The 27,139-nt window shown below is 40.7% G+C and overlaps 1 protein-coding gene across 1 annotated transcript in view; it reads left to right on the forward strand.

The window, feature by feature from the left end:
- The window catches only part of LOC126392901 (contactin-associated protein-like 5), a 179,777-nt gene that overhangs the window by 144,158 nt on the left and 8,480 nt on the right, over window positions 1-27,139 (forward strand). Inside the window, exons 18-23 of the mRNA XM_050048626.1 lie at window positions 3,928-4,167; window positions 8,216-8,443; window positions 14,176-14,309; window positions 15,126-15,213; window positions 15,361-15,561; window positions 25,961-26,035. Of these exons, the coding sequence (XP_049904583.1) occupies window positions 3,928-4,167; window positions 8,216-8,443; window positions 14,176-14,309; window positions 15,126-15,213; window positions 15,361-15,561; window positions 25,961-26,035 (966 nt within the window). The remainder of the gene's footprint in view (window positions 1-3,927; window positions 4,168-8,215; window positions 8,444-14,175; window positions 14,310-15,125; window positions 15,214-15,360; window positions 15,562-25,960; window positions 26,036-27,139) is intronic.

A 27,139-nucleotide genomic window follows, 5' to 3' on the forward strand; every position in this document is an offset into this window, starting at 1 on the left:
TTCATTTGTTGTCATTGTACAACACAGGGTTGTGAAAGACAGTGTATTACAGTATAATATGAAACACAGCAAGGCTTTTAATGATGTATTTAAAGCTCCCTTCAATTTTCTTTTTATAGATATTACAGTGACAATAAACAGTGACAGATACATGCTGTTCTTTAAGTGACATAAGTTCAATTAATACTATATAATGTTTCTAATTACACTAAACAGCTGGTAAATATATTCCTTCGAGATGTTGACTTGAACACATAATAATTTTTTCTCGTAAAGAGCTTATCAAAACAGAGTCACAAAGTGCTTCACGTGTCAACAATTAAATCAGACAGGACATGAAAACAACAACTGGTAGAAGAACTGACATGTATGTAAAAACAGAGGAAATAAAAGGTAGTTTAGATGAACTTCGAACTCAAGTAAAATAAGGAAAGAAAAGGCTCTCTGATAAAAGCATGTCCACATATAAACAGGTTTCCACAACCAAGGATGGATGTAGTTCAGGGTCAGAGATAAGTTTAGTTTATACATAAGCATTTGTAGTATTTCCAGGAGGAATAAAGCAACTTGATGGAAACGAGTAAAATATATTTTTAGAGGTACATTTCTATATAGTTCAGAGGCCCTGAGAGGTAATGAGGGAAAAAAATAATTGTGGGCAATGTCGGCCAAAACTGAACTTTATCTCCTGCATAAGAGATATTATCTTCTATGTATGGGATGTTATCTAATACATACAAGACGTCGTATACTGTGTACAGGATGTTATCTCCTACGTACAAGATATTATCTGCTCTGTGCGTAGGCTTAATGAGGCTGTTTTGAAAGTGAGAAAGCTATGCAGAAAGAACGACTGGGGCATCAGCGCTTCATCCTGAACAGTTTTCTCACTCTGAAATCAGCGTATTTACCGTAAAACTTGGTGTATAAGTTGCACTTTTTTTGACTTTTTTTTTTTTCATCTAAAAAGTTGGGTGCGGGTTATAGACCGGTGCGACCTATAGACCAAGGTAAATGCTGACATAGGTAATTTGACCCACAAGATGGCGCTACGTAGTAATTTAAACTCATTAGTTTTTGGGATTTGAGTAAGCATGTATAGTTACAGCCCACACTGTAATAAGGTACTGTAATGCTGTCTTCTTAAAAAAGAAAAAAGAAGTTTAACGTTAATTTAAACTCATTTTTATGGCTCAGATGTTGTTATACCGTAATTTTATTTCCTGAAGAGGTTGTTTGGAAAATTGCAATCTGAAAAGTAACCAAAGCTGCTTAAGAGGTTATTGTGTTTTGAATGTGTTTCAAATTAAAAATAAAGGGAAACAGTGTAGGAATAACTTGTATAACGTTTTTATTAACAAATAGTAATATAAAACCTTGTTTTCCCTGTTTGAGACCTTAAAAAATAGACTTATATGCCAGTGCGAGTTTTACGGTAAGCCTAAACGTTTATCTCTTACGAAAGCCCTATTCGGACAGATTAGTTTAATGTGGAGACATGGGGTAAAGTAATTATTACCAGAGATTTTAGTGCCGTCCGAACGCACCATGTCTGTAATCATTACGGATAATGTCAGTAAAAATTACGACTTTTACCTTCTGTAAAACGGTCCGGAGAAAATACCTCGGGTAATATTAATCCTGTGAGAACACGATCCTCTGTAACTAGTTTTCCGCGTTTTTTAGATGATGGAGGCGCTTGAAGAAGCATTCAGTGTTGTCGGCAGTCGTGATAGTGGACATTCTTCTAATGATGGCATAGCCCTACGTGGAGTCCAATCAAAAAGGTCGAGAAGAAAGCACATTTCAGAGCCACGAGACTTCTGGTTGTGTTAGGTAGGCCATATAAAAATCCATATTGCTAATCGTTGTGTAAACACAATCCTGATCATGGGCAATATTTCATATTGGGCTAATCATTAATTATTGTTATCCTTCCGCTGATTCTTACAGGAAGCAACGTAGCACGCACATGCTGACAGGGAGGTGACGCCAGGGCGCAAACCAAGTTACCACTCCCATCTCTGGTGGAATTACAGAGATTTCTTGTCCCGTGCAAATCGGACATTTATATTACAGACATCCTGTGGTAAACTGACATTAGTCCACATCCCTATGTAAAGCTAATCCCGTCCGAATAGTACTTACGGAACATAACACCTCTAACGTCAGAGATAATATCTCCTGCGTAATAGGTAAACTTTTGGTCAACATTGCTTACAATTTTTTTTTTCACCTTGCCCTTCAGGGCTTCTGTAGGTTCTCATCTCAGCATTTTCAAAAGGTTATTACAACATACCACAGTTTAGATGTACATCTGTCGACTAAAGCTAGCTAACATAACACGTGGAATTTCAGTGAGCATCTCATAGCACTAACCCACGCTTCAGCAGGCAGCCCGGGGTTATCAGAATGAAAGCCCATGCAGAATAGAATAGAACTTTATTCACCCCAGATGGGGTCAATTGTCCAGCAGCTCATAAAAGACAAAAACAACCACACTTCCCCTCATCAACAACAACACAGTGGTTTAGAAATATACATAAAATGAAATAAGTTAAAAAGCTCTATGTATCACCGCTTTTACATTTAGCATGTGTGACATGTCTACTGTTTGCCAGCAGGGGTGAAGAAAACACAGACCCCCTCCCGACAGACTCTCCTGCAAGATATTTAAGTCAAGTCAATTTATTTAGGGACTGTTCATTATTTATCCCGGGTGGGGACGCTCGCTTCGGATAAGAAAAGCTGCCCGCAAAAATAAACATTAACAGTAAAAAAAAAATGGGAGAAACATCTGCAAGAGCAACTGACAGGTGTCCCTCTCCCTAAATGGACAGACGCAGTACATGTTTTGTTTACAAAATAACTAACATAATAAAATTACAGTAAAAACAATCAAGGTGAAAATATTATATAGACTATTATTCACGTGGAATGCACACACGGCAGTTTGTATGTTACCAATTAATTAGCGGCCCGTGGATGATGTTACGTCCTTAACCCAAAGTTACAGGGGTCAGGTTTAGGAGAGGAAACAAGCGAAAGTACGTTAAAATGACTCAAAGTTCACACAGCTGCAACCATGCGTCCCCTTAGGAAAGTCCCAGGGAAAAGTCCATGGCTTTTTGGACACAACCACCACCCCAACCTGCCTCCTTACGCGACCACTTGGGTCCACTTCCTTGTTTACCCCCGTCAGCACATTGGTCAGGTGATCGCAGCCTTCCAAAACACGTGGGATAGGCATGAAATACTGGAACTTGATTACATGTTATATGTACAAATTTGGATGTGTTACTTTTCATAGGAGAAACAAACAGTTTATGAGAACAGCCTGTGCATGTATGAGAAATGGATCGAGGAGGATGTCACACAGCTCCCAGGTGTTACCAGTAGTGACATCAGTATGTGTGGGATTCCTGCTGTTCGTGCCATCAAAATACACAACCAGACATATGTCAGACAAATTCAGAAACTTATAATGAAGCTCAATTTAACAAGTGTAATTTATCAGCCTCAGGGGATCATAAAAGGAAATGATACCCACCTGTTTGTATGTTGTTTTTCTCTGGGATAAATTATAGACATAACAATGTGATACATTTCCATCAAAAGTCGTCTCCCACCACTGTGAAGCGTAAATTAGCAGCTGTCAGCATGTCAAGAATGTTTGTTTTCCATGTGCATCTCACTGCGATGTCTCTTGCAAACCTGTCTAGGCCATTACACCGTATATTTAGTCTTAATGAGGTTTCACACGCTTAAGTGCCTACAGAGTTGCCCTAGATGCAAACTGGAATTAAGTAAATGTTTGTCGTAAATCCTCATCAGCCTTAAAGGGGATCACGCTTATAAAATCATCAGAGTTGCTTCTTAGCGCAGCCAGCAAGCATTAGATGTGACTAACGGCTCTTTTCGTCTCAGGAGGAACGGCGTCCCAGCAGAGAGGATTTCTAGGCTGCATCAGGACTCTGACCGTCAATGGCGTGAGCTTTGATCTGGAGGAGAGGGCCAAGATGACGCCGGGGGTGACCTCCGGTTGTCCCGGCTACTGCAGCGGCTCCAGCAGCCTGTGCCACAACAGGGGGAGGTGCATCGAGAAGAGCAACGGCTACGTGTGCGACTGCTCCCAGTCCGCCTACGGAGGGACCACCTGTAACCAAGGTGAACGCTGATCCACAACAAAAGCTTTTGCTCTTAATGTCATTCTTTTTATAGGTTAATGTTGATTACAACAAATAAATAATCGATCATTGCCAAGGTTATTCCATTAGAGCGCATCAATAAAAATGCAAGTAATGCAAGAGGCAATTAATACTTGTCCTGGCTCCAGACTCCAAGAACATTTAAAATGCATTAGAGCAAATTATCTCCTGCAGTATGTGAGTGCAGAGCAGAGCAGAGCACAGGCACCAACACAACTAAACCCAGCAGAGCAGCCGGCTGAACAAACAGCCATATATACATCGGTAGAGGAAAATAGTTTGTTTCTCAGAGACAAGAGGTGGAAATTTTTGGCTGCAAATGCAACGGACCACACTGCACTATTTACACTGTTTCCTCTTGCTCAGTGTGTTAAATATGAACGCGACACTCTTGCCAGGATACAGTTAATCCGACTGCTGTTCAAAGATATTCCAGCTTTATTACAACTTGGATCTTACCACAGTTAGCTGTGTTGTTGTGGCGCCTATCAGATATGTCACCTGTAGGTTATAGACTCTCCCTTTGATCCGTCTCTCCGTGGGAGTTAAACTATCAGCAGTAAAATGCAGTTCTTAGATAAATGCTTTTCAGTTGTATGATAATACGATGGCACATTTTCAAAGCTCTGAAGTTTTGACATAATGAAGCACTCCACATTAAAAGAGAGGGTATGATTAAACAATGAGCGTTGCCTCTTTGCAAAGCAAACTGTCACTTTTATTTCCTAGTGTTTATTTATACATATATTAGTACTTTACCCCGGCAATAATATGCAGCAGTTGCCTGGAGATTATCAGTGTATGTGTCACTAGCAGGGACTGTGGTACTACTAAGGCACTCTTATTAAAAATATGTTATTGCAGGAGTGTCAATCAACACAGTGATGCAATGGTGTCTTGGTATGTTGGCACACTGTTGCTTCCACCCTTCCACCCACTCACTTTTAACTGCAGGAGCGCTGTATTTAATTTGTAAGATAAGAAAGTTGGCGTCTTCGCACAAGAAAACACAGAATACACTCGAAGTTGCTTGTTAAGGGAGTTTTGTGGAGGTAACACTGGTATGAATGGGATTGATCGACAACACTTGAATCCCCTGTGGTACCTTCGCAGGCGCTGGTTTGTTGTCAATATTATTTCGGAGTCGTCGTCTTTTCTTCTGTGAAGTTTAATAATGTGCTTTGATGTGTTCGCTTCATATTTGTAGTAGTGCGTGTGCATGATAAGCACAAATCTACCTTCCATTTATATCCCTCCACCAAGTCTGTGTTATACAAAGACAAAGAGTTTATCCTTAAAGAGACAGTTTACTCCAAAATCAAAAATACATATTTTTTCCTCTTACCTGTAGTGCTGTTTATTAATCCAGATTGTTTAAGTGTGAGTTGCCGAATGTTGGAGATATCAGCTGTAGAGATGTCTGCCTTCTCTCCAGTATAATGAAAGTAGATGGCACAAAAAATACATTTGAAAAACTCAAAAACAATGTCTCTTTGCAGAAATCATGACCCTATTCCTCAAGATAATCCACAGACCTTGTTGAGAGCAGTTTCACGCAGGAACTATTTTCTTTGTACTTTAATTTAGTTTCTTTATAAGGTCAGTGCACATTAATCAACATTTCTGTAAATGTGCCAGTGTTAGCCAGCTGGCTAATTTTCAACAAGATGTTTTGGAACCAATAAAAGAATAAAATTCACAGGACAAAGACAGCATTAACTACAGCAAACAGAAAATCTCAAGATAGAACACAAGCTGTTCAGGGCAACAAACAACAGCAGAGCATCAGTACAATACAATACAATAACACAACAACAACAAACAGCATGTTCGCACAAACAGACATGGAAGCAACACACAGATTAAGATTACATGCAGACACACAGAGCAGCAATAGTAAACACAGATAAAACACAATAGTCATTGTGTATACAGTATCTTAATAAAATGTTAAAAGCTGCAGTTACAGGTCAGTAATGTGGTCATGTGCACTAACACACAAGCCATGCGACACAAAGTTTGCCATGCTGTGAATAAAATAGGGATTGCATACATACCCATGCAGAATTGGCTGCTTGGCAATGGGCAAAGGATGTAAGACCACACCTCCCATCCAAATCACCATGCAGAAGGAAGTGTGTATCTACTCATGGACGAGAGGCTCGTGCTGAGATGTAAACATTAATGGCGTCCTCCTTGGCTTAGCTGCAACAGAGTTATTCAGAGGTGCTAGGTGAGCTAGCAGTAGATGTATGCTCCTTTCATTGCCATGATTGGTAGAAAGAAAACAGTTCCTACATGAAACTTCTCACAAGGTCTGTGGATTGTTCTTGAGTAACCGGGTCACAATTTCTGAAAAGAGACATTGCTGTTGAGTTTCTCTGGGATCAAGGTGCAACATAAATAACACTTTATAAAAGAACACAAACATTTATACAGCACAGCACAGTCCCTGAGCCTGCATACCTGAGATTTATGGGTGCAAGTTAAAGTAGTAAAAACGATAAAGAGTTCCAGACACAGAGAAGGCAGACGTCTCTACAGCCAATACCTGCAACATTTAACAATTCACACCAAAACAATGTAGACTGATAAACAGCACTACAGGTAAGAAGAAAAATATATATTTTGATTTAGGGGTTTACTGTGCCTTCAGGACAACACTTTATACTGAGCCCGCTCTCAGTGGAAAACGACCACACAACTGTGCAAGCAGCTTATTACGACCCATACTTAATTTAAGGCCCTGCCCTCTAGTGTGTGTAGTTATAATTACAGGAGCAGAGGAGGAAGTGACATGACGTAGCATAAAATGTGGTAAAGTCCTCATAATGTTGTATAAATATTTAGAAGCCCTGATTAGTTGGTTGGGAGTAGGGGTGTGTTATATCACTTCATTCAAGATAACACCATATGAAAATTCATATTGTGGTACTCGTACCTGTTGACATTGATGTCATACTGTTACCCACGGCAGCAACAAGCATGGCTGATAATAATGTTACTACCGACTCAACTGTGGCGTCCTGAATGTTTTATGAACAGCCCCGGACTTCTCAGACTTTTTTAGTGACTCACCGCTCAGAGGGAACTCATTCAGCGGCTCCTCTGGCAGCAGCACAGCGTCTCCTCTAGTTGGGAGAGGTGGTGGATAGGTCAAAAAACCAAAGACTTTCACCAAAGAGACCGGTGTTCACGTCCCAAAGTCAACGTCCTTTTATGACAACGTAGCCTATGCTCGTATGTGTAGCATGCTACACTAGCAGCGTATGTCATGTGGCTTACATCATGTTACGTTACTGATGAAAGTACTTATTAAATGCCAAACCATGATGTTTTTCCGAAATCTTACCACATAGTTTTGTTGCCTAAACCTAACCAGGTAGTCTTGGGGCAGACCTGTGATAATTTCATAATATTAAGGAGGTGTTTAAAACTGCAACCGTTAGAAAGATAGAATTTATGGTTTTGGGGCCAGTCACATAAGTCATTTTAAAATTTAGTGGAAATTGACCATTTCTATCATCTAGGTATGAGAGAACGTTGTTTTTACCAGGACTTAAATGCTAAATAGGGAACAAGAGTTTTCTGTCTGCAGAAAAGAACACAGATGACAACAACAAGCTTTGCTGCATCCTTTCTCTCCAACATGGAGACTAATGCGTATCTCTGGATATTTTTAATAGGTATACCATAAACCCACCTGCCCACAGAGTTCTCATGTAGCTGCATATACACATCGCTGAGCCTCGGAAGAAAGACAGATTCTCATTCTAACAGTGTCTTCCCTGTAGCTGCACCCACTGGGCACGAACTACATTTTTTACCCCACTTTTGATTAGGTTGTGTTTCCAGCTCGCACTTTCATTTTTTGAGGTGTAATGAACATCGCTGCCTCTGGAGGCCGAGAGCTGAGTTTCAGTCTTTTAATCTTGTTTCAAAAAGAGTTGTTACAGCGCTCACGGCACTGAAACTGTTTTTTCTCCTCTTTGTCCCCGTGTGTGCAGAGGTGTCGGTGTCCTTCGACATGGAGTCCTCGGTGACCTACACCTTCCAGGAGCCCTTCTCAGTGATGCAGAACAGAAGCTCGCAGGCCTCCAGTGTTTCCACAGAAAGCAGCAGCAGGGCCAGAGAGGACATGGCCTTCAGCTTCGTCACCTCCCAGAGGCCGGCCATGCTGCTGACTGTCAGCACCTTCAGCCAGCAGTACATCGCTGTCATCCTGGCCAAGAACGGTACACACAGGTTTTACATTAATAGTGTGAGAGAAAAACGACCTGCCACACAGTAATAACTTACAGCAATCACACACACACACACACATGCATATTTATAGCATTTATTTCTATACTTTTTTAAATGTTATCTGTAGCCTTCATCACAGGCATAGAGAAAACATGTAATTTAGCCTACGCAGCCTGCCGAATAAATTTAGCAGCTGCGTTCAAAGCAAACACATTCCTCCACCTCGTTACACCAAAGCAGTGCTGCAAACAGTTTCAGTTATGAAACATCACATCTGCATCTCAATGTCAGATTATACAGGTATTTGTCCTCAGCCGTTTCAAATCCTGACAGATAAAATATTGCATGTTTTGAGGGTTGTTCATGGGACGAGCAGTCAAGGGATCAAAACGTTTTCCAGTTAAGTAGCTCGGTGACTAAACCAGGTGTCAGGCTCTCCTCTTACACGCTCAATAATTTAGTAACACACAAGGCAATTTGTGGATTTGCTCACAAAGGCAAAGTAAATCAGCGCAAATGTTTATCATTTTTCTTTATTTTTTTAAAAGGTATATTATTCAGGAATAGATACGGTTGGTATTTTTGGGAACGTCCACAAAACATCACATCCCTTTACACCGAGGGGGAAACAAAGCATTATTTACCATGCTGAAGAGATGCTGTGTGGCTTTCTGGACATCAAATTAAATAAAATAAACATAATTAAGAAAAAAATTTCAACTTGGACCCTATTTTCACGTTTTTGTGTAAATGTGACAAATGGGATCAAGAGTTTCTTTTTAAATTGGTCCAGTATTGAATGAGAGCAGCGGTCAGGCTGCAGTTCAAATGCTTGTTATTCTTAGTATCTAACAAGATAATTCAAAGGACCCCAACAGAGATAGACCTTTCTGTTAAAGAATAGGATCCTCTTTGTTTAACTAGAATCAGTCCCAAAATCGCTATCATCAAATCCATCAGACTCCTTTTAACAGTAATTTTAATTTTATCACTGTAAAACAAACTCACAGAAACAGTCCCAGGTCGTCTTTCAACTGTTTTAACAATTGCCTACACTGCTTGTACGTACTTTGCAAGCTACTCTTGTAGGAATGTCACATTTGTCATAATGGAAAAGCCGGGACTTTAGCAGCTAACTAAGCTAACAGCCAGAACCTGACAGAAAACAGGCCAACTATATGTGTTCTGCATCCCCATCCTCTCCCCCAGAGCTCGCCAGTGAAAGTGAAAGCCAACTGCAGATTCACTCTTGTTCTTGAAACAAGTTTTGTCCGCCTCGCCATATGTGCGTCTTTTTCATTGCTGATTTATAGCTTTCTCTTTGATGTGTGCTGCTACTACCCGATCAGTATCTTTTTGTGAAGTCCAGACCTCACCTGCGTGATGTTTTTGGCCAAGGCATAAAAGCCCAGAAACATTCCCAATACATTAGAATAAAAAGAAAATCAGAAAATACAGGCAGAAGGCAGAGTCTCTGCAGATAAATACACTGCCCCAAACCTCTCGTAGGTCAGAAGTGATGATTGAGAGGGATTCTGTTTGAGTCTGTGCACTATTTTTTAGGAAATCCTGCTTAGTATACATTTAAGATTATTTTGTCGCGCTTTATATGTGGAATCAGTGAATCAATTTCAACTTGGTGACTTTAGACAGGCAGATTTTCGCTGTGGACCAATAGCAAGTTGTCATTACTATGTTCATCTTAGAGTTAGTGCCGTCACAGTGAAGGAATTTGCTGTCATTAAAGTGGCTCTACAGGGACTGCAATTTTGTGTTGTTTTTGCAAATTACTTCATTTATCCTGATCTTAGTGTTTTGAAAATAAGCTTTATTGTTGGACTATTATTAAGCATATTGATCACACAGTCTTTAAACAAATTAAATACTTGTTCGTTGTTAAATAAAGAACACAGAGGGGCAATGAGGCGCAACAAGGGCAATAGCATTTTTTAACCTGAGACACTTTGGGTTTCTCTGGTTGCTATGATACAGAATATCCACAGAAGTAAAATGTCGGCAAAAGGTAGAATACCTGCTCTGGATGAAGGGAAGGCTGAAGTGTGTAGGGAGAGAGGACGGACCCAGAAGTCTGTGTGGGTTCAGAAGTAATTTCCTCTCCATTGTTGTTGTTGTTTAGCGATGTGACAGCTGGTCTTTGTGGTAAACTCTTTGTCCAGCCCCTCCACCACTGTGATTTGACAGCCAATAAGTGACAGTGACAATTGGCTGCAGCGTTTTATCCAAGTCGAATATATTTCAACTCTCAGTGACCAGGAAAAATCATGTAGCACTCAGTGCAGAATAGACACTAAATGGCATATCACCCTGCTGGCATTTGTATCAGGGGTCGCACATGTAACACATCGTCAAAATGTCACACCTGTGCCGCCCAAGATCTCGTCCTGCTCGCTGTGCGTCACTGCCATGAAAAAAGAAAAAAACATGAACATAGCAGTTGCAGCGGTTATTTGCTACCCTTTGTGGTTGGCTTTCAATAGCCCCCTTTACACTGCCTCTTGAAAGTGAGAATTTCATGCCACTTTGCCACCTCGCCATTCTGTACAAAAAGGTACAATCACAGAATGGGGGAACAGAGTTGTCTCACCTCTGAGTCAGGAACAGAGCGTGATAACAGTGCTAAAGCGATGTTTGTATCAAAGGGACACCCGGCAGGAGGGGATCTTGGGTTGACGTGTTATGCACGTAACCCAGCGTGGGAGATTTAAAAAGTGGCCGTTAGTGGCTAACTCGAAGACAAAGAACAGTAACCGAAAATGTCCGCAAATTGGAAGTACAATGAGTTCTGGAAGCTCTGGAGCAGAAGACAAGATCAGCTGCCATATGACAGGGACTGTAAATGATTGTTGCCATTGTTACTGTTTATAAAGTACTGCCAATACATTATGTTATATATCACACTAGAGGCTGACGTTGTTGTGTTAAGTGTCACAACCATCATACCTCTTTGCTCTCACGATGCGAGGTTGCTGTCTTATCTCACACAATGGAGCAGAATGATGCTGCCGTTGTGTGGTTCTGTGTAAAAAGGCATAGGCAGCATGAAGGGACTTCGTAGCGACCCAATGGTGCAATCTCTGTGTAAAAAGGGCTAATATTAGGGATTGCAGTTTTACGTTTTTTGTGTCAGCCCTACTTTGAGAAATCAGTGTCCAAAATGGGGTGTAGCTTATGAAGATTATTAGCTGTGTGTCGTCAGCATACAGTTTTATCTGTGTAGCTCGTTTCACAACTACACAGACACAGGTTGGTTCTTTCAAACGGGCGTTTATTTGGGCATTTCTGTCTCTCTGAAGCATCTCCTTGTCATGCTGTGAAAACTTATTCAGAGTAAACATAACAGAGAATGCATCAATACATTGTACAAAGTGTAACATGACAGAAAAGGAGACAAAATGGCGGTCATCGCGAACGAGAAAGAAAGTGAAATAAAACACCTCGTTGGCTGCTTGTCATGAAAAGAGTTTCTCAAAGCTCTTAAAGTTCTTGGAACGTCTCTCCAACCATCTTTCTGACCGTCAGCTTTGACCTCAGAGAGTAACAAAACAAAAGTGGAGTCTAACGAGACATTCTCACACTGTCCCACAGCAAAGTCCGCCATAGCAACACGCCTGACAATGGACATTAGTTCCACAGAAATAAAAAACAATGAACTAATGCCTTAGCTTCAACTTTGCAATCATGAACATTATACCTTTTATACAGCATTTTAAACTTGATAAACTAAATTATTTATCCATGTATTTGGTTAGGCATTGTGCACATTTTGAACTAAACATTTTTTAAACCGTACTTAGAATCTGAACTCTCCTGTCTGGCGGTAAAACAGCTTCACAACAGAGACATGGTTAGCAGCGAGACAGAGGTCGATGGTACAAACATGTTTTTGGAATAATAAGTCACACTCTATTTAACTTGTCTGGTGACAAAGAGCTCATGAGGCAGTAGCTGGTAATGAGCATTTTTAGTCGACTGGCTCTCACGTGTTGCAAATAATGACAGACTGACAGAAACAGGGCCAAAACAAGACACGAGGGGGTTGAGGGGAAGGACACACGCTCAACACACCTCTGTCCTCCGTTTTAACCCCTTTTTCAGATTATCAGGGAAAATCCCTGCACTCACAGGCTGACACAATTGCGTTGCCATGGTTACAGAATCATTTTGCATAATTACACAGGCCCAGGAGATTGCTTCCTTGACAGTGGCCTGGTCCACTTTACGTTTTGCACCGCCGAACGGCACACACCATAGTTCACTCGGAGATCGTCATTTATAGGTGGGAAAAAGTGGAATCCACTTAAATGAAAAAGGATTCAATCATAAACCCGTTGCTCTTCAGCTACTGTAGTAGGGTTTTTTTTTACCTCCAGTAAGAGGCTATTGCAGAGACGTGCCTGTCAAAACATTGTGCGAATAGGGTTAAGGGTGAGGGATAGGCAGGGTTAAGGGTGTCTCAGGTCGTCTGGGGTCATTTAATCAGCACACGACAACCTGACAACCTCAAAATCAGATTTTAGGGACACCTCAAATTTATCTTCATGTTGTAAGGTGTTGAGCAGAACAAAAACTGAGGCTGACAGTGAGCAGGCAGCTAATGTGCATCCTACTGCTGCTACAGCTGCCAGCATGAATATCATACCAGAGCCGCCCCCACAACTTTGTGCAAAGTAATTACGGCCTAATGAATAGATTTAACCTCCACGGTTCTGCTCCTCCTCTGCATCTTTCTTCATTGGGAGTCTTACAGTCCGGTACATTAAACCACACCATATGCACGATAAAAGTCCTTGTATATCCAGAGTAAAACGTTTTTCAGAAGACCTCAGACAGTAAACAAAACAATAAAAGAATAAAGATAAAAAGACCCAATGGTGCTTGGACCAAACTGTTTCACTTTAAGCCTGGAGAAAATTTCAGAAAAAGGTCCTCACTTGTTACAGAATATTTCCCTGCTGTCAACGCCGTATCTCAGCGTTTTCAGCTCCTGACACAAGAAAGGCCTCAAAGCTTTAAGCTGACAGCCTTTAAGCTGTATCCAAACTTTGGAGTATCATATTGAGTGACAGTGCAGTTGTTAGTCAGAGTCGGTGTCAGTGTCCTAAGACACTCTTTTGTGTTAAATCAGAACTCCCATGTTCCTCGGCTCTCTGTAAACACTGAAGGGCAGAGGAGACACTTCATCCACAGTGACCTTCATCTATAGGAGCACTCTCAGGATTTGAAATGAATCACTACACAAAGCCCTTCACCTACAGACCGGGAATTGTAATATTGACCCAGCTCCACTTGACAATGCATAGCTATCTGACTCTTTGATCTGGCAGCGATTGTGTGTGTGGGAGGAACACTGAGCACATATTGACTTGTTCTGTGTGGGAGCGAAGAGCTATGAGATAAATATTTGTATATCTCAAAAGGCAATTGAAGAAGTTTAGATATAGCGCTCTATTTATATATGAGCAGCCACATCATTTCAGTAAAGAGGTGTATTCTCCTCTCCAAGCAGCCATTATACAGCAATGGTGGCACACTTGAAGCCAAAGTGAGGTTTTCACATCTTTGGACTGGACTTGAGTCCTTGGCTTTTAAATTTGCATTTAGCGCAATCGTGAATCACTCGTCATGAAGCGCTCAGATAGGGATTTGTGTAGAGGTCCATTTAAAGGAGAGCACTATTTGTGTTTTCATGCTTTGTGTCCAGGGAGTCTGCAGATCTGGTATCACCTTCAGACAGACAGGAGTCCAGATGTGTTCAGCCCCGTCCTCAGTAACCTGGCAGATGGACGACTCCATCGAATCAGAATCCACCGAGTGGGGAAAAACCTCTACGTACAGGTGAGCAGAACAAACCCTCCGAAAGGTTTCTCAAAAAGTTTCTCCCATTAAGGCTGCATTTATAGATCACAGCTTCTGTGTGGAAAGTGGCGTACGCGTCTTTCAGGCCTCGTTTTGTGCGTATGCAATGTTTATAAATGAAACTCCTGGTCTGGCTGCCAAGCAGTCCATCTGCTGATAAGGGCTGTAAGATGTGGTGGAAAGCTTCCTCAATGGCTGGAGAGTAGAGCTTAAATGTTTGGTTTTTTGTCTTTGCTGACTATGAGCATCTTTGTTAAAAATAAAATGCAGATTTTTTAAATTACCACAATGTAAAATAATAGAAAGGCCCGCTGTGTTCCAAGATTATAAACCAACAAACAATAACTGCAACACATTTATTAATGAATCCAATACAATACAATAACACAATTTATCATGTCAGTCAGGAACTACAATTGAATTGAAATCTTATTGCTGCTATTCAAACACTTGACAGTACATAATAAATTAATGTCTTACTGCAGTGAAATCTATTCTGAGCCGGGTCATCAGCCGGCCTTTTATAACAACGCTGGACGTAATCAGAATCCTGTAGTGTTTTATCGCGGATCATCAAGTTAAGTGATGCAACTGAGTCAGCGTGGCGGTGCAGAAGTGAAAGGTCTGAATCACTTCAAAGCAAACTGTGGGCAGATAATGGTTTTGTATGAAGCTGTAGGAGAAGACAATGCACAATCTATAATGTATTGAAATGTGCTGCCGCTGCTGCTGGTGTTACCTCGGTTTGGATTTCTTGTAATTGCCTTGTTATTTGATTTCTCTCCACTCAACCAGATCGACCAGGACATCCACAGAAAGTACACACTGTCATCTGATGCAGAGCTGATCTTAATCAGATCCCTGACATTGGGCAAAGTCACCAGTAAGTCCGCCCACCACGTTGGAGAAAATTGCTGAAAAACTCCCACATTATCCCTCTTTTTGTTACTCAGAAATTATTATTCAAAAAATTCAAAATGTCACCTTCAGTAACAACTTATATTTTCTCCCATCAACTGTGTCTCTGCAGGGAGGGAGAGCCTCAACGAGGAAGTGATGCAGGCAGCTTCTAAAGGCTTCGTTGGCTGCCTCTCCTCGGTCCAGTTCAATCACGTCGCACCGCTGAAGGCAGCGCTGACGAATCGAGGAAGCTCATTGGTCACCATCCGTGGTCCGTTGGTCCAGTCAAATTGTGGAGCACTGGCGGAGTCCACCTCGCACATACTGCAGGGTAAAACACACACTGCTGTTTCAATCGCCCACACACACTGCCACGAAACAGTCATTTCCAGGTTAAGCAACATGCTGGGCAACAAACGCGCTGGCAGCTGTTTGATACACAAATGTTTTTATTCTGAGCTGTTGACTAAAATCATGCAAGCGGTGTTTTTCATCTCTGATCAGTTTGAGGATTTTTCTATCAAATTCAGGCCTGAAAACTTGAGTGACATGAAAAAGGTGACTGTTCTGAAACTGTCCCTCTCCCCTACTAATCAATTAGTTCATGACAAAGACTGTTTAGAGTTAATTAATCTCTCCAGTTATTTATTCAGAAACATTTTCTGTCTCCAGCTCCTTAAATGTGGGGATTTGCTGCTTTTCTTTATGTCAGTGTACGTCACATATCTGAATGACTGAAGAAACACAAAAGTTATTTAAAGGGAAATTATGGAGGGCGATTTTCACTATAACTGACATTTCATGGACTTAACGATTAATTAAAAAATAATTGACACATTAATCAACCATAAAATAAGATAGTGGCAGCCTTAATTAGTTTCTCTTTCGGCCTGTACCGAGATTTCAAGTCATTGTTGTCGCAGCTTAGCTCTTTCTCGCCACTCCCTTGACCTTTTCCCTCCTTGTCTCAGCTTCACTAGAGGATGGCTAAGGCGTCACATTGTTCACCTACACCTATGCATATTTTAGCTCAGGGGTGCTGCACAGTATAAATGTGTGTGTATGGCTATGCATCATATTTCCACCCAATACTTTCACTACAGTACCCTTACACCTAAACACAACCCATACAGACATGTACCTAAACCCTAGATGTGTTTTGCGTGTCCACTGCAGACAGTTCTGGGTCTGATTGCGCACCAAACAGGGTTGCACAGACTGACAGGGGTGTTTACAGTCTCTGTTGTAATCAGTGGGATATTTAGAAATAACATGTTTGTGCACTGGTTACTGTCGATTCTCTACTGATCAAGCAGAGTGCAGTGTTTCTAGCTCCACCTTTCGGTATCAGCCAGCGTGCTCGGTACCTTAACGGAGGGGTGACAAGAAAATAGGATGGAATAGAACAGTTTTATTTGTGACATTTACAACTTTTGTCACTGGCAACACAAAACTAACTTTTCTAATTTGAAACAAACTGAACTGACCTGGACTTCTTGTTGGAAACGAAGCTTATGTGCAACTACAGTAGAGCTGCTCAGATGTACTTACATCGGTGGTTCTCTAAGAATGTGCACTCCCTAGCCTCAGATACAATTTCTCTCTGGACTGCATGTGCTAAAATGTCTACTATTTTTATTTGAATTGTGTCCGACATCACTCCATTCACATTCCCTGGGCAAACCATAATGCTTTGTTGCTCGTTGCCACTTTGTCATGGAGGACAGCATTAACGTGGCCTCTTGCCCGTGAGTAGATGCACTGTCACAACCTGGCTCTTTGGCTGCAACAAGGATGGGAGACGAGAAGAGTTTACAAAGAGATAAAAGCTTATTTATTCACCAAATAATGATAAATAACTGAATAAAGGTGAAAGTCAATAATTAGTCATGGAAGTCTGCTGGAACATGGTGAGCTTTAATATCATGAAGCACACTGGCCCAGGTATCGCTCATGAGGTAAATGACGCTCTTCTGCCTCGACTCGCATCCTGAAACAGAAAGAAGTTCCTACATGAAACTGCTCACAACAGGGTCTGTGGATTATCTTGTGTAGCCAGGTCATGGTTTTTAGAAAGTGAAATTGCTGTTGGGTTTTTCAAACTCCATCCTGATGGCCATGCCACCCACTGCAGTAGAAGTACTTTGTGTCCAAGATATTTTATGGATCTAAAAAGCAGCTCTAAAACTGTCCCAGCAGTTTCATGGTTTTTCTCAAACTGTTCGCACTGCTGATTAGTGACGCTGACCTTTGCAGTTTGACCTGATGTGACACACTGTGGTGTTGTTTCACCCTGTGTCAATAGCAGCCTCAGCATCCACCTTGCTAACCATGGATGTACAAAGAGAACTGGACACAGTGTTGGAGGCTGAGCCCTGTTTATTCCTGTGAAAGTTGCTCAGTTGCGCTCGAAGCCAAAAAAGTTTGACTTCCTGGGTCTTAACCCTGGATCTTCCACGTCAGTGGATCCATAGAGCAGACACACTAGAGGCTTTGTTAGTCGAGCAGCTAACTTCCGGTCAAGCACTCCGCTAACTTGAACTTAATTCAGTCATGAGGCTCCTCTAGACTTTATTTTTTTTAACACTTTATTTTATTGTTTTTACCAAATGTTATAAAAAAGGTAGAGAAAAAAAGGAATACAAACAAATAGAAATAAGTTCCAGATTGCCCTCTCTCTCGACATCGCTCCTCTTGAGTCTTTATCCTGTGGGTAAACATTTCCATATCATATATATTTCGTTCACAATATTCAAGCATTCATCTTCTGTCAGTGGTTCTGCCTTATACCATCTCTTCGTGATGGCCTTTTTACAGGCTGCAAACAACATTTTCAGGAGGTATCTGTCTTCTCTTAACACAATTCCTCCTGCCTTATTGCCTGAGTACAATACCATGCATGATCAAGGTACATCATAACCCAAGATTCTAATAAAAACCACGTGAACATTTACCCAAAACTGCACAATTTCAGGACAGAGCCGAACACGGTTGCTTTATAGACAGGTATTTGCTCTTAATCTGTGGTGTAATAAAGAATCTAATTATATTCTTCCAGTGCTCTCTCCAAGTACGAGAGGGTGTTGTAGACTGTTGTGTTCTTCAAATATACAACCATTCATCTTCTGTCATATTCACACATAGTTCTTTTTCCCATTTCAACTTTACTCTCAGTGTCGTGTTTCCTCTTCTCTCTAGTAAACACTGATATAGTGTAGATATTATTTTGTACTTCTTTGATGAGGCTCTTATAGACTTTAAAAGTGTTATCAGACCAGATAAATTAAATCCTGGTAGTGGAACAAGTCATATCATGGGGGTTGTGACACTACACACATCTCTTTCACAATGTAAGTCTATGGGATAAAAGTCTTTTGGGGCTCAAAGCATACCGTGACGGACCCAGGAGTTGCAGTTACATGTATAAAATTGGCTTCAAAGTCCATCGCACTTCACAGGGGCAGAAGCTGGACGCACCATACCAACAGAAATCAAGGCCTTGTCCACAGAAAACAATAATAGTGGCGGTTGCTTTGACGACATCCAACACAAGACATTTGCAGCTACGTTTCTCGGAGACAGCTTCTAGTGTCCATCAGAGGAACTGCAGCACATGTTTGTCAGGATCTTGTTGAAGTGATCTGATTACTTTAGAAAAGGTGGACCCTTCTGAGCAGCTTCACTTCAGGCAACATGCTGTGCAAAGGTGATGTATCCTCGTTAAAACAGATTAGTTTTGTGTTACCAGAAAACCAGAGTGAAGCCTTAAAAATAGCAGCTGACCCACTAACATCTTTGTGTCACAGGCGCCTTAGGCTCCCTGAAAATGAGCAAATCAACTCAAAGCAGAGCTATCAGTCTTAACTGGCTTCCTGTTGAACTGTTACAGTTCTTAACTTGTGACTGGTGAATTTAATCACAGTGTGTCTAAACAGACACGTTCCAGCTGTGTGTTTCACTCGTCTGTCTGACAGAACAGATGCATCTCAGATTTTACTTACAGAGCTGTCTGCACCAGCGTCTTCACACTCACACAAATGTCTTTTAACTATTCAGATCTTTTTTTCCAATTATTAATATGAATATTTGTTTGGTGTGAATGGAGGCACTGTAATGCAGCACACAGTCATGGCTGGAGCTTTTTTTGATATTTTTTGGGCATTTTTAGCCTTTATTTGACAGGACAGATAAGCGTGAGGGGGAGAGAGAGAGAGTGACGTGCAGCAAAGGGCCACAGGCTGGAGTCAAACCCGGGCCGCTGCGGCAACAGCCTTGTACATGGGGCGCCTGCTCTACCACTAAGCCACCAACACCCCGGCTGGAGCTTTTTAATTGGGTGCAGCAACTAATGTTTTTACACAAAGCGTGAAGTCTTTATCAGAGCTAGCAGAGGCAGTGACGCTTATAGGATGAATAAGGTTCTGGGCCAGTGCCATATTGCCACAACATATATAAATGTACATCATAAAAGATAAATACATGTCAGATGTTGTCCTAATTGTCCCGTCTGCTGAGGCAACAGATTGAGCTCAGAGTTGGCTGATTGCACCGAGATTCACTCCTTCAGAGCATAATGAAAATGTTGTCGTCGTCTTGGCAGCTATATGAAACAGCTCATCTTGTGGAGCTATAACATGCAATAGAACCACCAGCCACTTTTTTAAGGCTCATTTACCACTATGCCCAGTTCAGTGTGACACAGGCTACGTTCACATTAAAAGCAGATGTGGTCCTCATGTGACACAGAAATCAGATTTCTTCCAATTAGATGTCCTTAAATCCAGTACATATCAGGGCGCCGGTAGCTTAGTGGTGGAGCAGGCGCCCCATGTACAAGGCTGTTGCCGCAGCGGCCCGGGTTCAACTCCGGCCTGTGGCCCTTTGCTGCATGTCACTCCCTCTCTCTCTCCCCTTCACGCTTACCTGTCCTATACATTAAAGAAGCTAAAAAGCCCCAAAAAAATATCTTTAAAAAAAAAAAAATCCAGTACATATCCGAACACTAGCCATGTGACCGCTGTGAGAACAGACATATTGGAAATCAGGTATTTTTCTCATACGTGCTTGGATCTGCATGTTTGATGATCACGCTGTACAAATGCAGCCAATTCTTATTCCCAGGGCATCAATCACAATCACATTAGTGACGCTTTGTCAAGCCCATTGGCATGTGATAACGACCCCAAAGGCATCCTTTAGTATCTTTATGAGTTCAACTGGACTTTCAGCTAACTCCAGTGTAAACTCATCCATCCGTTTTCATCTGCTTATCCGGGGCCAGGTCATGGGGGCAGCAGGCCAAGCAAAGCACCCCAGACGTCCCTCTCACCAGTGACACTTTCCAGCTCCTCCTGGAGGACCCTGAGGTGCTCACAGGCCAGATGAGATATAGAATCCCTCCAGCATGTTCAGGGTCTTCTAAGGGGCCTCTTACCAGTGGGACGTGCCTGGAACACCTCTAACGGGAGGTGCCCAGGAAGATCCTGATTAGTTTTCCGAACCACCTCAACTGACCCCTTTCAACGCAAAAGAGCAGCAGCTCTACTCCGAGCTTCCTCCGGTTGTCTGAGCTCCTCACCCTATCTCTAAGGCTGAGCCCAGACACCCCATGGTGAAAACTCTTTTCAGACCTCTTGTATCCGCGACGTCATTCTTTCGGCCACTTCCCAGAGCTCATGACCATAGGTGAGGGTTGGGACGTAGATGGACCAGTAAATCAAAAGCTTCGCCTTCCAGCTCAGCTCCCTCTTCACCACGATGTTCCATCACAGCACCCACGTCACTGCAGAAGCCGCACCAAACCACCAATCCATCGCACACTTTATTCTACCCTCATTCCTTAACAAGACCCCAAGATACTTGAACTCCCTCGCTTGAGCCAGGAACTCCCCCCAACCCAAAGAGGGCAATCCACCGGTTTCGACAGAGAACCATGGCCTCAGATTTGGAGGTGCTGACTCTCATCCTGACCGCTTCATAGTCGGCTGTAAACCACCCCAGTGCCTGCTGGAGGTCACAGTGAGATGAAGCCAACAGAATCACATCATCTGCATAAAGCAGAGATGCAGTTCTGAGGTCCCCAAACCAGTTTGAACCCATCCGCAGCAATACTTTACGCTCAGAGCATCTGATGTAGTATAAAGAGCGAGAAAGTACGTATAGTGTGGGAGGGAGGGGAGGTGGATGGGTCAAACAAAACCAGACTTTGACCCAGGAGACTGCATTTGTGTCCTGGGTGAAACCAAAAGTCAATGATGTTATAATGTTACATTGTGCAATTTACATACAGTCGTCATGCACTAACATCACTCAAATAACATATTTACGTTTTTGTTGCCTAAAGCTAACCGCAAAAAAAGAAAGAAAGAAAACCTTTAGAATCAGCACTGGACCACACAGCATGTGGTTTCCATGGGAATGCGGCCAGTTTCATCTAAAGCAGGGTGGAAAAACGAAGTGAGAGCGCTGTAGATGGGAATGTAGTAGGTGGGAATTCTATTTCTGTATTACGCAATGAATGGTTGAGTTTCACTTTCATCGTGCTCTGCTCTCTGAGAGTGTGGTGCTCTGAATAACCACATGGAATATCCATTCCAACAGTGCTCCTAATGAACGGTCCACCTCCTAAAATAGAAAATCAATATGTGGCTGCAGATGCTGATATGGTGGCGGTCCGCCATAAGCAAATGAATGTGTGGGAAACCCTGGCTTTTCTATTCCTTCGTCTTCTCACCCTCATGCCATTGTTCCAGCAGCTCACAATCCTGAAGCCTCCATAGTCCAAAAAATGTCCAAACAAAAGTCAATTTTCCACAGCTCATTATCCTGAAAACAAAAGCACATTGTTCTGAAAATAGCTATACACTCTCTGCCACCAGACGCACATGGCTAATTACTATGTAGAATGAGGAAGGTCTGATGACGTCATTGTGAGTAATGATTGGCCATGTGTTCCTGTCTGGCGGCGTGAGAGAAACAGCCCTTCTGCCTGTCTCACAAATGCAACAATGCACATGTGTGACATTACTGATTGCATGTGAGGAGTTTCAGGGCGGAGATTCGTTCACACTGTCAGATATGGGTCACTTCAAACATGAATGTTATCGTCTTGGCAGAAAGATCAGATCAGAATTGAGCATCAAACCCTGAAATGTGAACATGGCCTTTGACAGGATGTATGTATCATTGTTGTCTGTATCACACGGTTGAGTGGACGTCCATACAGTCAAGGAAAGATGTCCATCTCGTGTTATTTGTTAAAAGAGCTCCACTGTTAAAGCTTCCAGACTACCTCATCATTTAAATCTAATAACTACAGTAAACGAACCAGTAACTGCTGAACCTTAGACGTCCCTCAGGTACGCACTGTTTCAGGTACTGTGCACCTTTCAATTAACATGAACTGCAAACTTCCCTCAAACTAGACTCTTAAATTCCCCTTGGAGATTTTATTATTATTGGATGTTTATTTATGATTCTTGTAACTGTTTCTTTTAATTCCTTGTTTATTGTGTTTCTGTTTTTGCTGATTGTCCTCTTGTTCTCTCTGAAGAGGTCTGAATCTCAACCAGACTGCCTGATTAAATCAAGATTTAAAAACTGTATCAGCCAGTGGGGGAAGCACATTTAATCAAGTATTGTTCTTTAGTACAATTTTGAGGTACTATACTTGCACTTTATTTGAGTATTTCTGTTTTATACTGTACTAAAGAGCCAAATATTGTATACCACTACATTTATCTGACAGCTTTAGGTAGTTTATAGATTTAGAGTGTTAACACCAGGGATGGAGCCAGACTCTTTAACATTCAGGGCTCAGCCTAAACGCAGGGGGGATTCTACAATAGCTATATATACAATTATTTCAAGTCATTTCAGATGAAAGCATGCCCACAAATCTGTACATTATTTGGGAAAAACATGATAGTTGCTAAGCAAAAAAATCATCCTGTGGAGCCAACATCTTGTTTTGTATCTAATTGTTCTCCAACTGTCTCCATCACTCTGAAACCATGACACAGCTTATGTTGGGGATCACTAATTATCAGTCCTGCCACCTTAAAAGAGGCAACGATTGTCTGATGTTATTATTTTTAAGTTGCCTAACAGGTAAGGTAGGAATTTGGCGTCAACAATTTACTAATCTTGCAACCTGTCTTTGTCACACGAGGAAAGTTGACAGAATCCATGCTAGTATTCCTGGAGTGCATAGATCGTCAAGATTCAGGGCTTTTGAGAAAACATTCAGGGCTGAAGTCCCAGACGCTTTTACTTTTGGTTCTTTAAAGGATACTGTGCAGGATTGTCAGTTACTGTTTGTAAAGCCAAACCCAGATTCACTCTCATTTGGCGTTTTGCCTCTCGACTATTGCATTTTTTCAGCACTGTGTCTCTTGGATACCTGCTGCTTACAGTCTGGCATCTGGTCGCTACCTTTTTACAAAGTTTAGACCTTGCCTGAGTGCAGTGGGGGCACAATGGTCCCGAGAAAATAAGAAGAAAATTATCAATTCAGGGAGAAAAATACGCCACCACACACTTCTAGTGGGTCAAAAGTGATGTTAGAGACAGATGTATGAGCCTTAACATTGCCTTTTAGGAGAATCCTGCATAGTATATGTTTAAATCTGGGTTGCATCAACATGGATTATGATTAAATCATAGTTTAACTTTGAATCATGTTGCACCAGACTTTAAAACTTGCTGAAGTTAAGAAAGATTCAATTTAAACCTTTCTTTAAACATCAGTTTAGTTTATAATCTCATTTTTTTTCTGTTGCAAATGTGGTCCAGTATTAACTTTACATTTCCAGTGGAAGAGGTTTAACTTTTAAAATGGCTGCTTTTTTTGAGACATATTGAGCCAAATAATCAAGCTCCTCAAAGAAAGTTAAGGGACAGACTCAAGTACGTTTTATTATGCTGCTGAATTTCTCTGTAGTTTTCCATTAAGACTGTCTGCCAGTTGCTTTAAAGCAGTCCTGAAAGTAGGGGAGAAATTAGAGCCTCTGACTTTTTGACTTTTTAGCTAGCAATCAAACAATACAACAAGGAACTTGACACAGAGCAGCCGAAACTTAAGTTCCCCTCTATTTTGTAGCCTACTTACTAGGTCTGTACACCGTGCACCATGTTTATTTATTTTAATTTGGGTAAGCAAAGGTTTTCTATATTGATTAAACTCCAATTAATGTTGTTTAACATCAATAAATTTCAACTTACTAAACAGGGATTAGTTTAAAATTGTGAAACAGAGCTCTGCTTAATTTCAAATGTGGATTGACTCATTTTAAATCTAGTTTTTCTAAACTCTGATTAGAACTAATCTTAGTTCAAATTAATTCTTGTTGATGCAACTCAGCCGAGTCAGACCAAGTATATTTTAATGCTAATACCTTGTACAGTTATTTAAAGGTCCAGTGTGGAGGCTTTAGGAAGAGTCTTGGCAGAAATTTAATATAATTTATTTTTTCTTTGTTTTCTGCACTGTGTTATATGTATTTCTTGGTTTTTATTGTATTCTTTTTCACTGACTGCTCATTGCTTGCTCATTCCTGTTGTCATTTATCTTTTGTTGAATTTTTCTGTATAATGTTAGTTTACTTCTTTCGTCTACTTTTCTCCCTTTTTTTTTTTTTTTGTCATCATCAGTTTTTCTCCTAAAGTTGAGGGGAGGTCTGTTTGTATGAGCCTGTGGTTCCTTGACCTCCTCTGACATGTTTCTTCTATTTTTTTTTCTATTTTACAATTTGGATTTTTGGCAGTTTTATGTGTGTGCAAATAAAAAATATAAAAAACTGTACTTTCTTTAGTGAATAACCACCTTAAAACAAGACGTATTTTTGTTTGTATCATAGAATGAGCTGTTTATATCTAAATAGGGAGCAGGTCCTTGTCTAACGAGATTGCCATGTTGCACCACCATGTTACTACAGTAGCCCAGAGCAGACAAACCAAACACTGGCTCCAGGGCCATTCACGTTTTCGAACTGGCCACCGTAGTTATCAGCCCCTTTGTGACAAGAACGTCAGAAAAACACTGATGTTTTTTCCGTGAAACTGCTTTATTCAGTGCTTTTACCGGTTTAAATCATATGGGTCCATTTGATTTTGGAAAGGAAGAGGCCTCTCACTACAAACCTCCTGAACAATTAAGACTGAAGAAATTCTAACCAGGAGAAGTTTCAGCTGGTTGTAATCTGCAGTCCTCACTGTTATATGCCACTAAATGTCCCTAAATCTGACACACTGTTCCTTTAAGTAAGAGTTTAAATGCAGTGTTTTTAAACTGTGGTATTGCAAATTTAACTTAAGTAAAAGATCTGAGTATTTCCTCCAACAGTGGTGTCAGCAAACCCTTCATTATCAGTGCCCTCCTCCTGACCAGGGTTTAATGCAGTTCAGACTCTGCCCGCCCGGCTCTGAGCGTCACTATTAGGGATAGAAACTTAAGTCTTTTATATTGAGATGAAATGATGTCCATGAAAATTTAAATTCACTTATCCAACCGGAGAGATAAACAGAGAAAAAGAGACCAAATATAAAGCTATTACAGGGCTTATACTGAGAGTTAGAGGGAAGTGAAGCTAAATTTAATTTGGTTATCGTGTGAAAATACTCAATGTTATTCCAGAGCAGTGAGGTTTAACAGACTTCACAGGTAAAGGTGACAACCAGAGATTAACGTCATACATTAATGTCTGTTAATTTGTGTGTTTCTGCCTCTCCAGATCAAACTGTAACAGCAAATAAAGACAAAGAGCAGCATGGAAACGGCACCCAGAAGGATTTGGCTGTAATAGCAGGTCTGTTTTTTATCTCTTTTGTGCTGGTTTATTTTTCTTTGCTTAATTGAAAATGAGTCCCAGCTGTTTGTTATTTGTCATTCTCTCCATTTGCCTCCATCTTAATTCTTTTTTTTTTCTTTTTTCTGGTCTCTTGATAACTCAGTCTTAGCTAAAGCTCATTTTCATTACTGCCACTCGCGCAGTCTTGTCTGAAATTAAATTAAAGTCGATGATGATGAAGGATTTCTGTGCGCCTGCTAACAGGGAATACTTTGTTTTGCATTTTATGTCTATTTACACATTGTTGTTGACAATAGAGATACCCCGAGCTGATCTGCAGATCAGTATGAGACCAATAAAATAATTTTAAGAAGTGGTTTGACATTTTGGAAAATGCACTTTAGAGCTAAACCCAAATGTAACAATACAGTGAAGTAGAAAAGATTAAAGCTGTCTGCTGGAGTTTGGGGTGGAAATTACAAGCTTTAAGCTACAGCTGGGCGATATGGCCTTTAAATAACATCACAATATTTTTAGGCTATATCACAATACATGATGTATATATCTTAATATTCTGAAATCTTCTTTTAAACTACTGTAGGCTACTATAATACTAAACTACTAAATAAACTACTGTTATAATAAAGTTAGATAAAGGAGTTACTATAAAGTTAAAGTGCTATTATAATAAAGCCAGATGAAATACCATCAAAATAAAGTTAAATAAAATGCTGTTACAATGAATAAAGCTCTGTTATAAAGAAGTTAAACAAAGAACTGTTATCACTTAAGTTAGCTGATGTGCTGTTATCATGAAGTTAAAGTACTATTAAAATAAACATAAAGAAAGTACTGTTACAATAAAGTTAAATAAAATACTGTTTGAATAAAGTTAGATAAAGGACTGTTACAATAAAGTTAATGTACTTTTAAAATAAAGTTGAATAAAGTGCAGTTATAATAAAGTCCAATAAAGAATTGTTATAATAAAGCTAAAGTGTCATTATGATGGAGTTAAATACAAAATAAAAAACTAAAATTAGTTTGAATTAGCTGAAGTTCTGTTTTAATGAAGTTAAAGTACTGTTACAATAAAGTTAAATGAAATACTATTGTGATAAA

Source organism: Epinephelus moara, chromosome 7 (assembly GCF_006386435.1).
Source record: "Epinephelus moara isolate mb chromosome 7, YSFRI_EMoa_1.0, whole genome shotgun sequence".
Lineage (NCBI taxonomy): Eukaryota > Metazoa > Chordata > Actinopteri > Perciformes > Serranidae > Epinephelus > Epinephelus moara.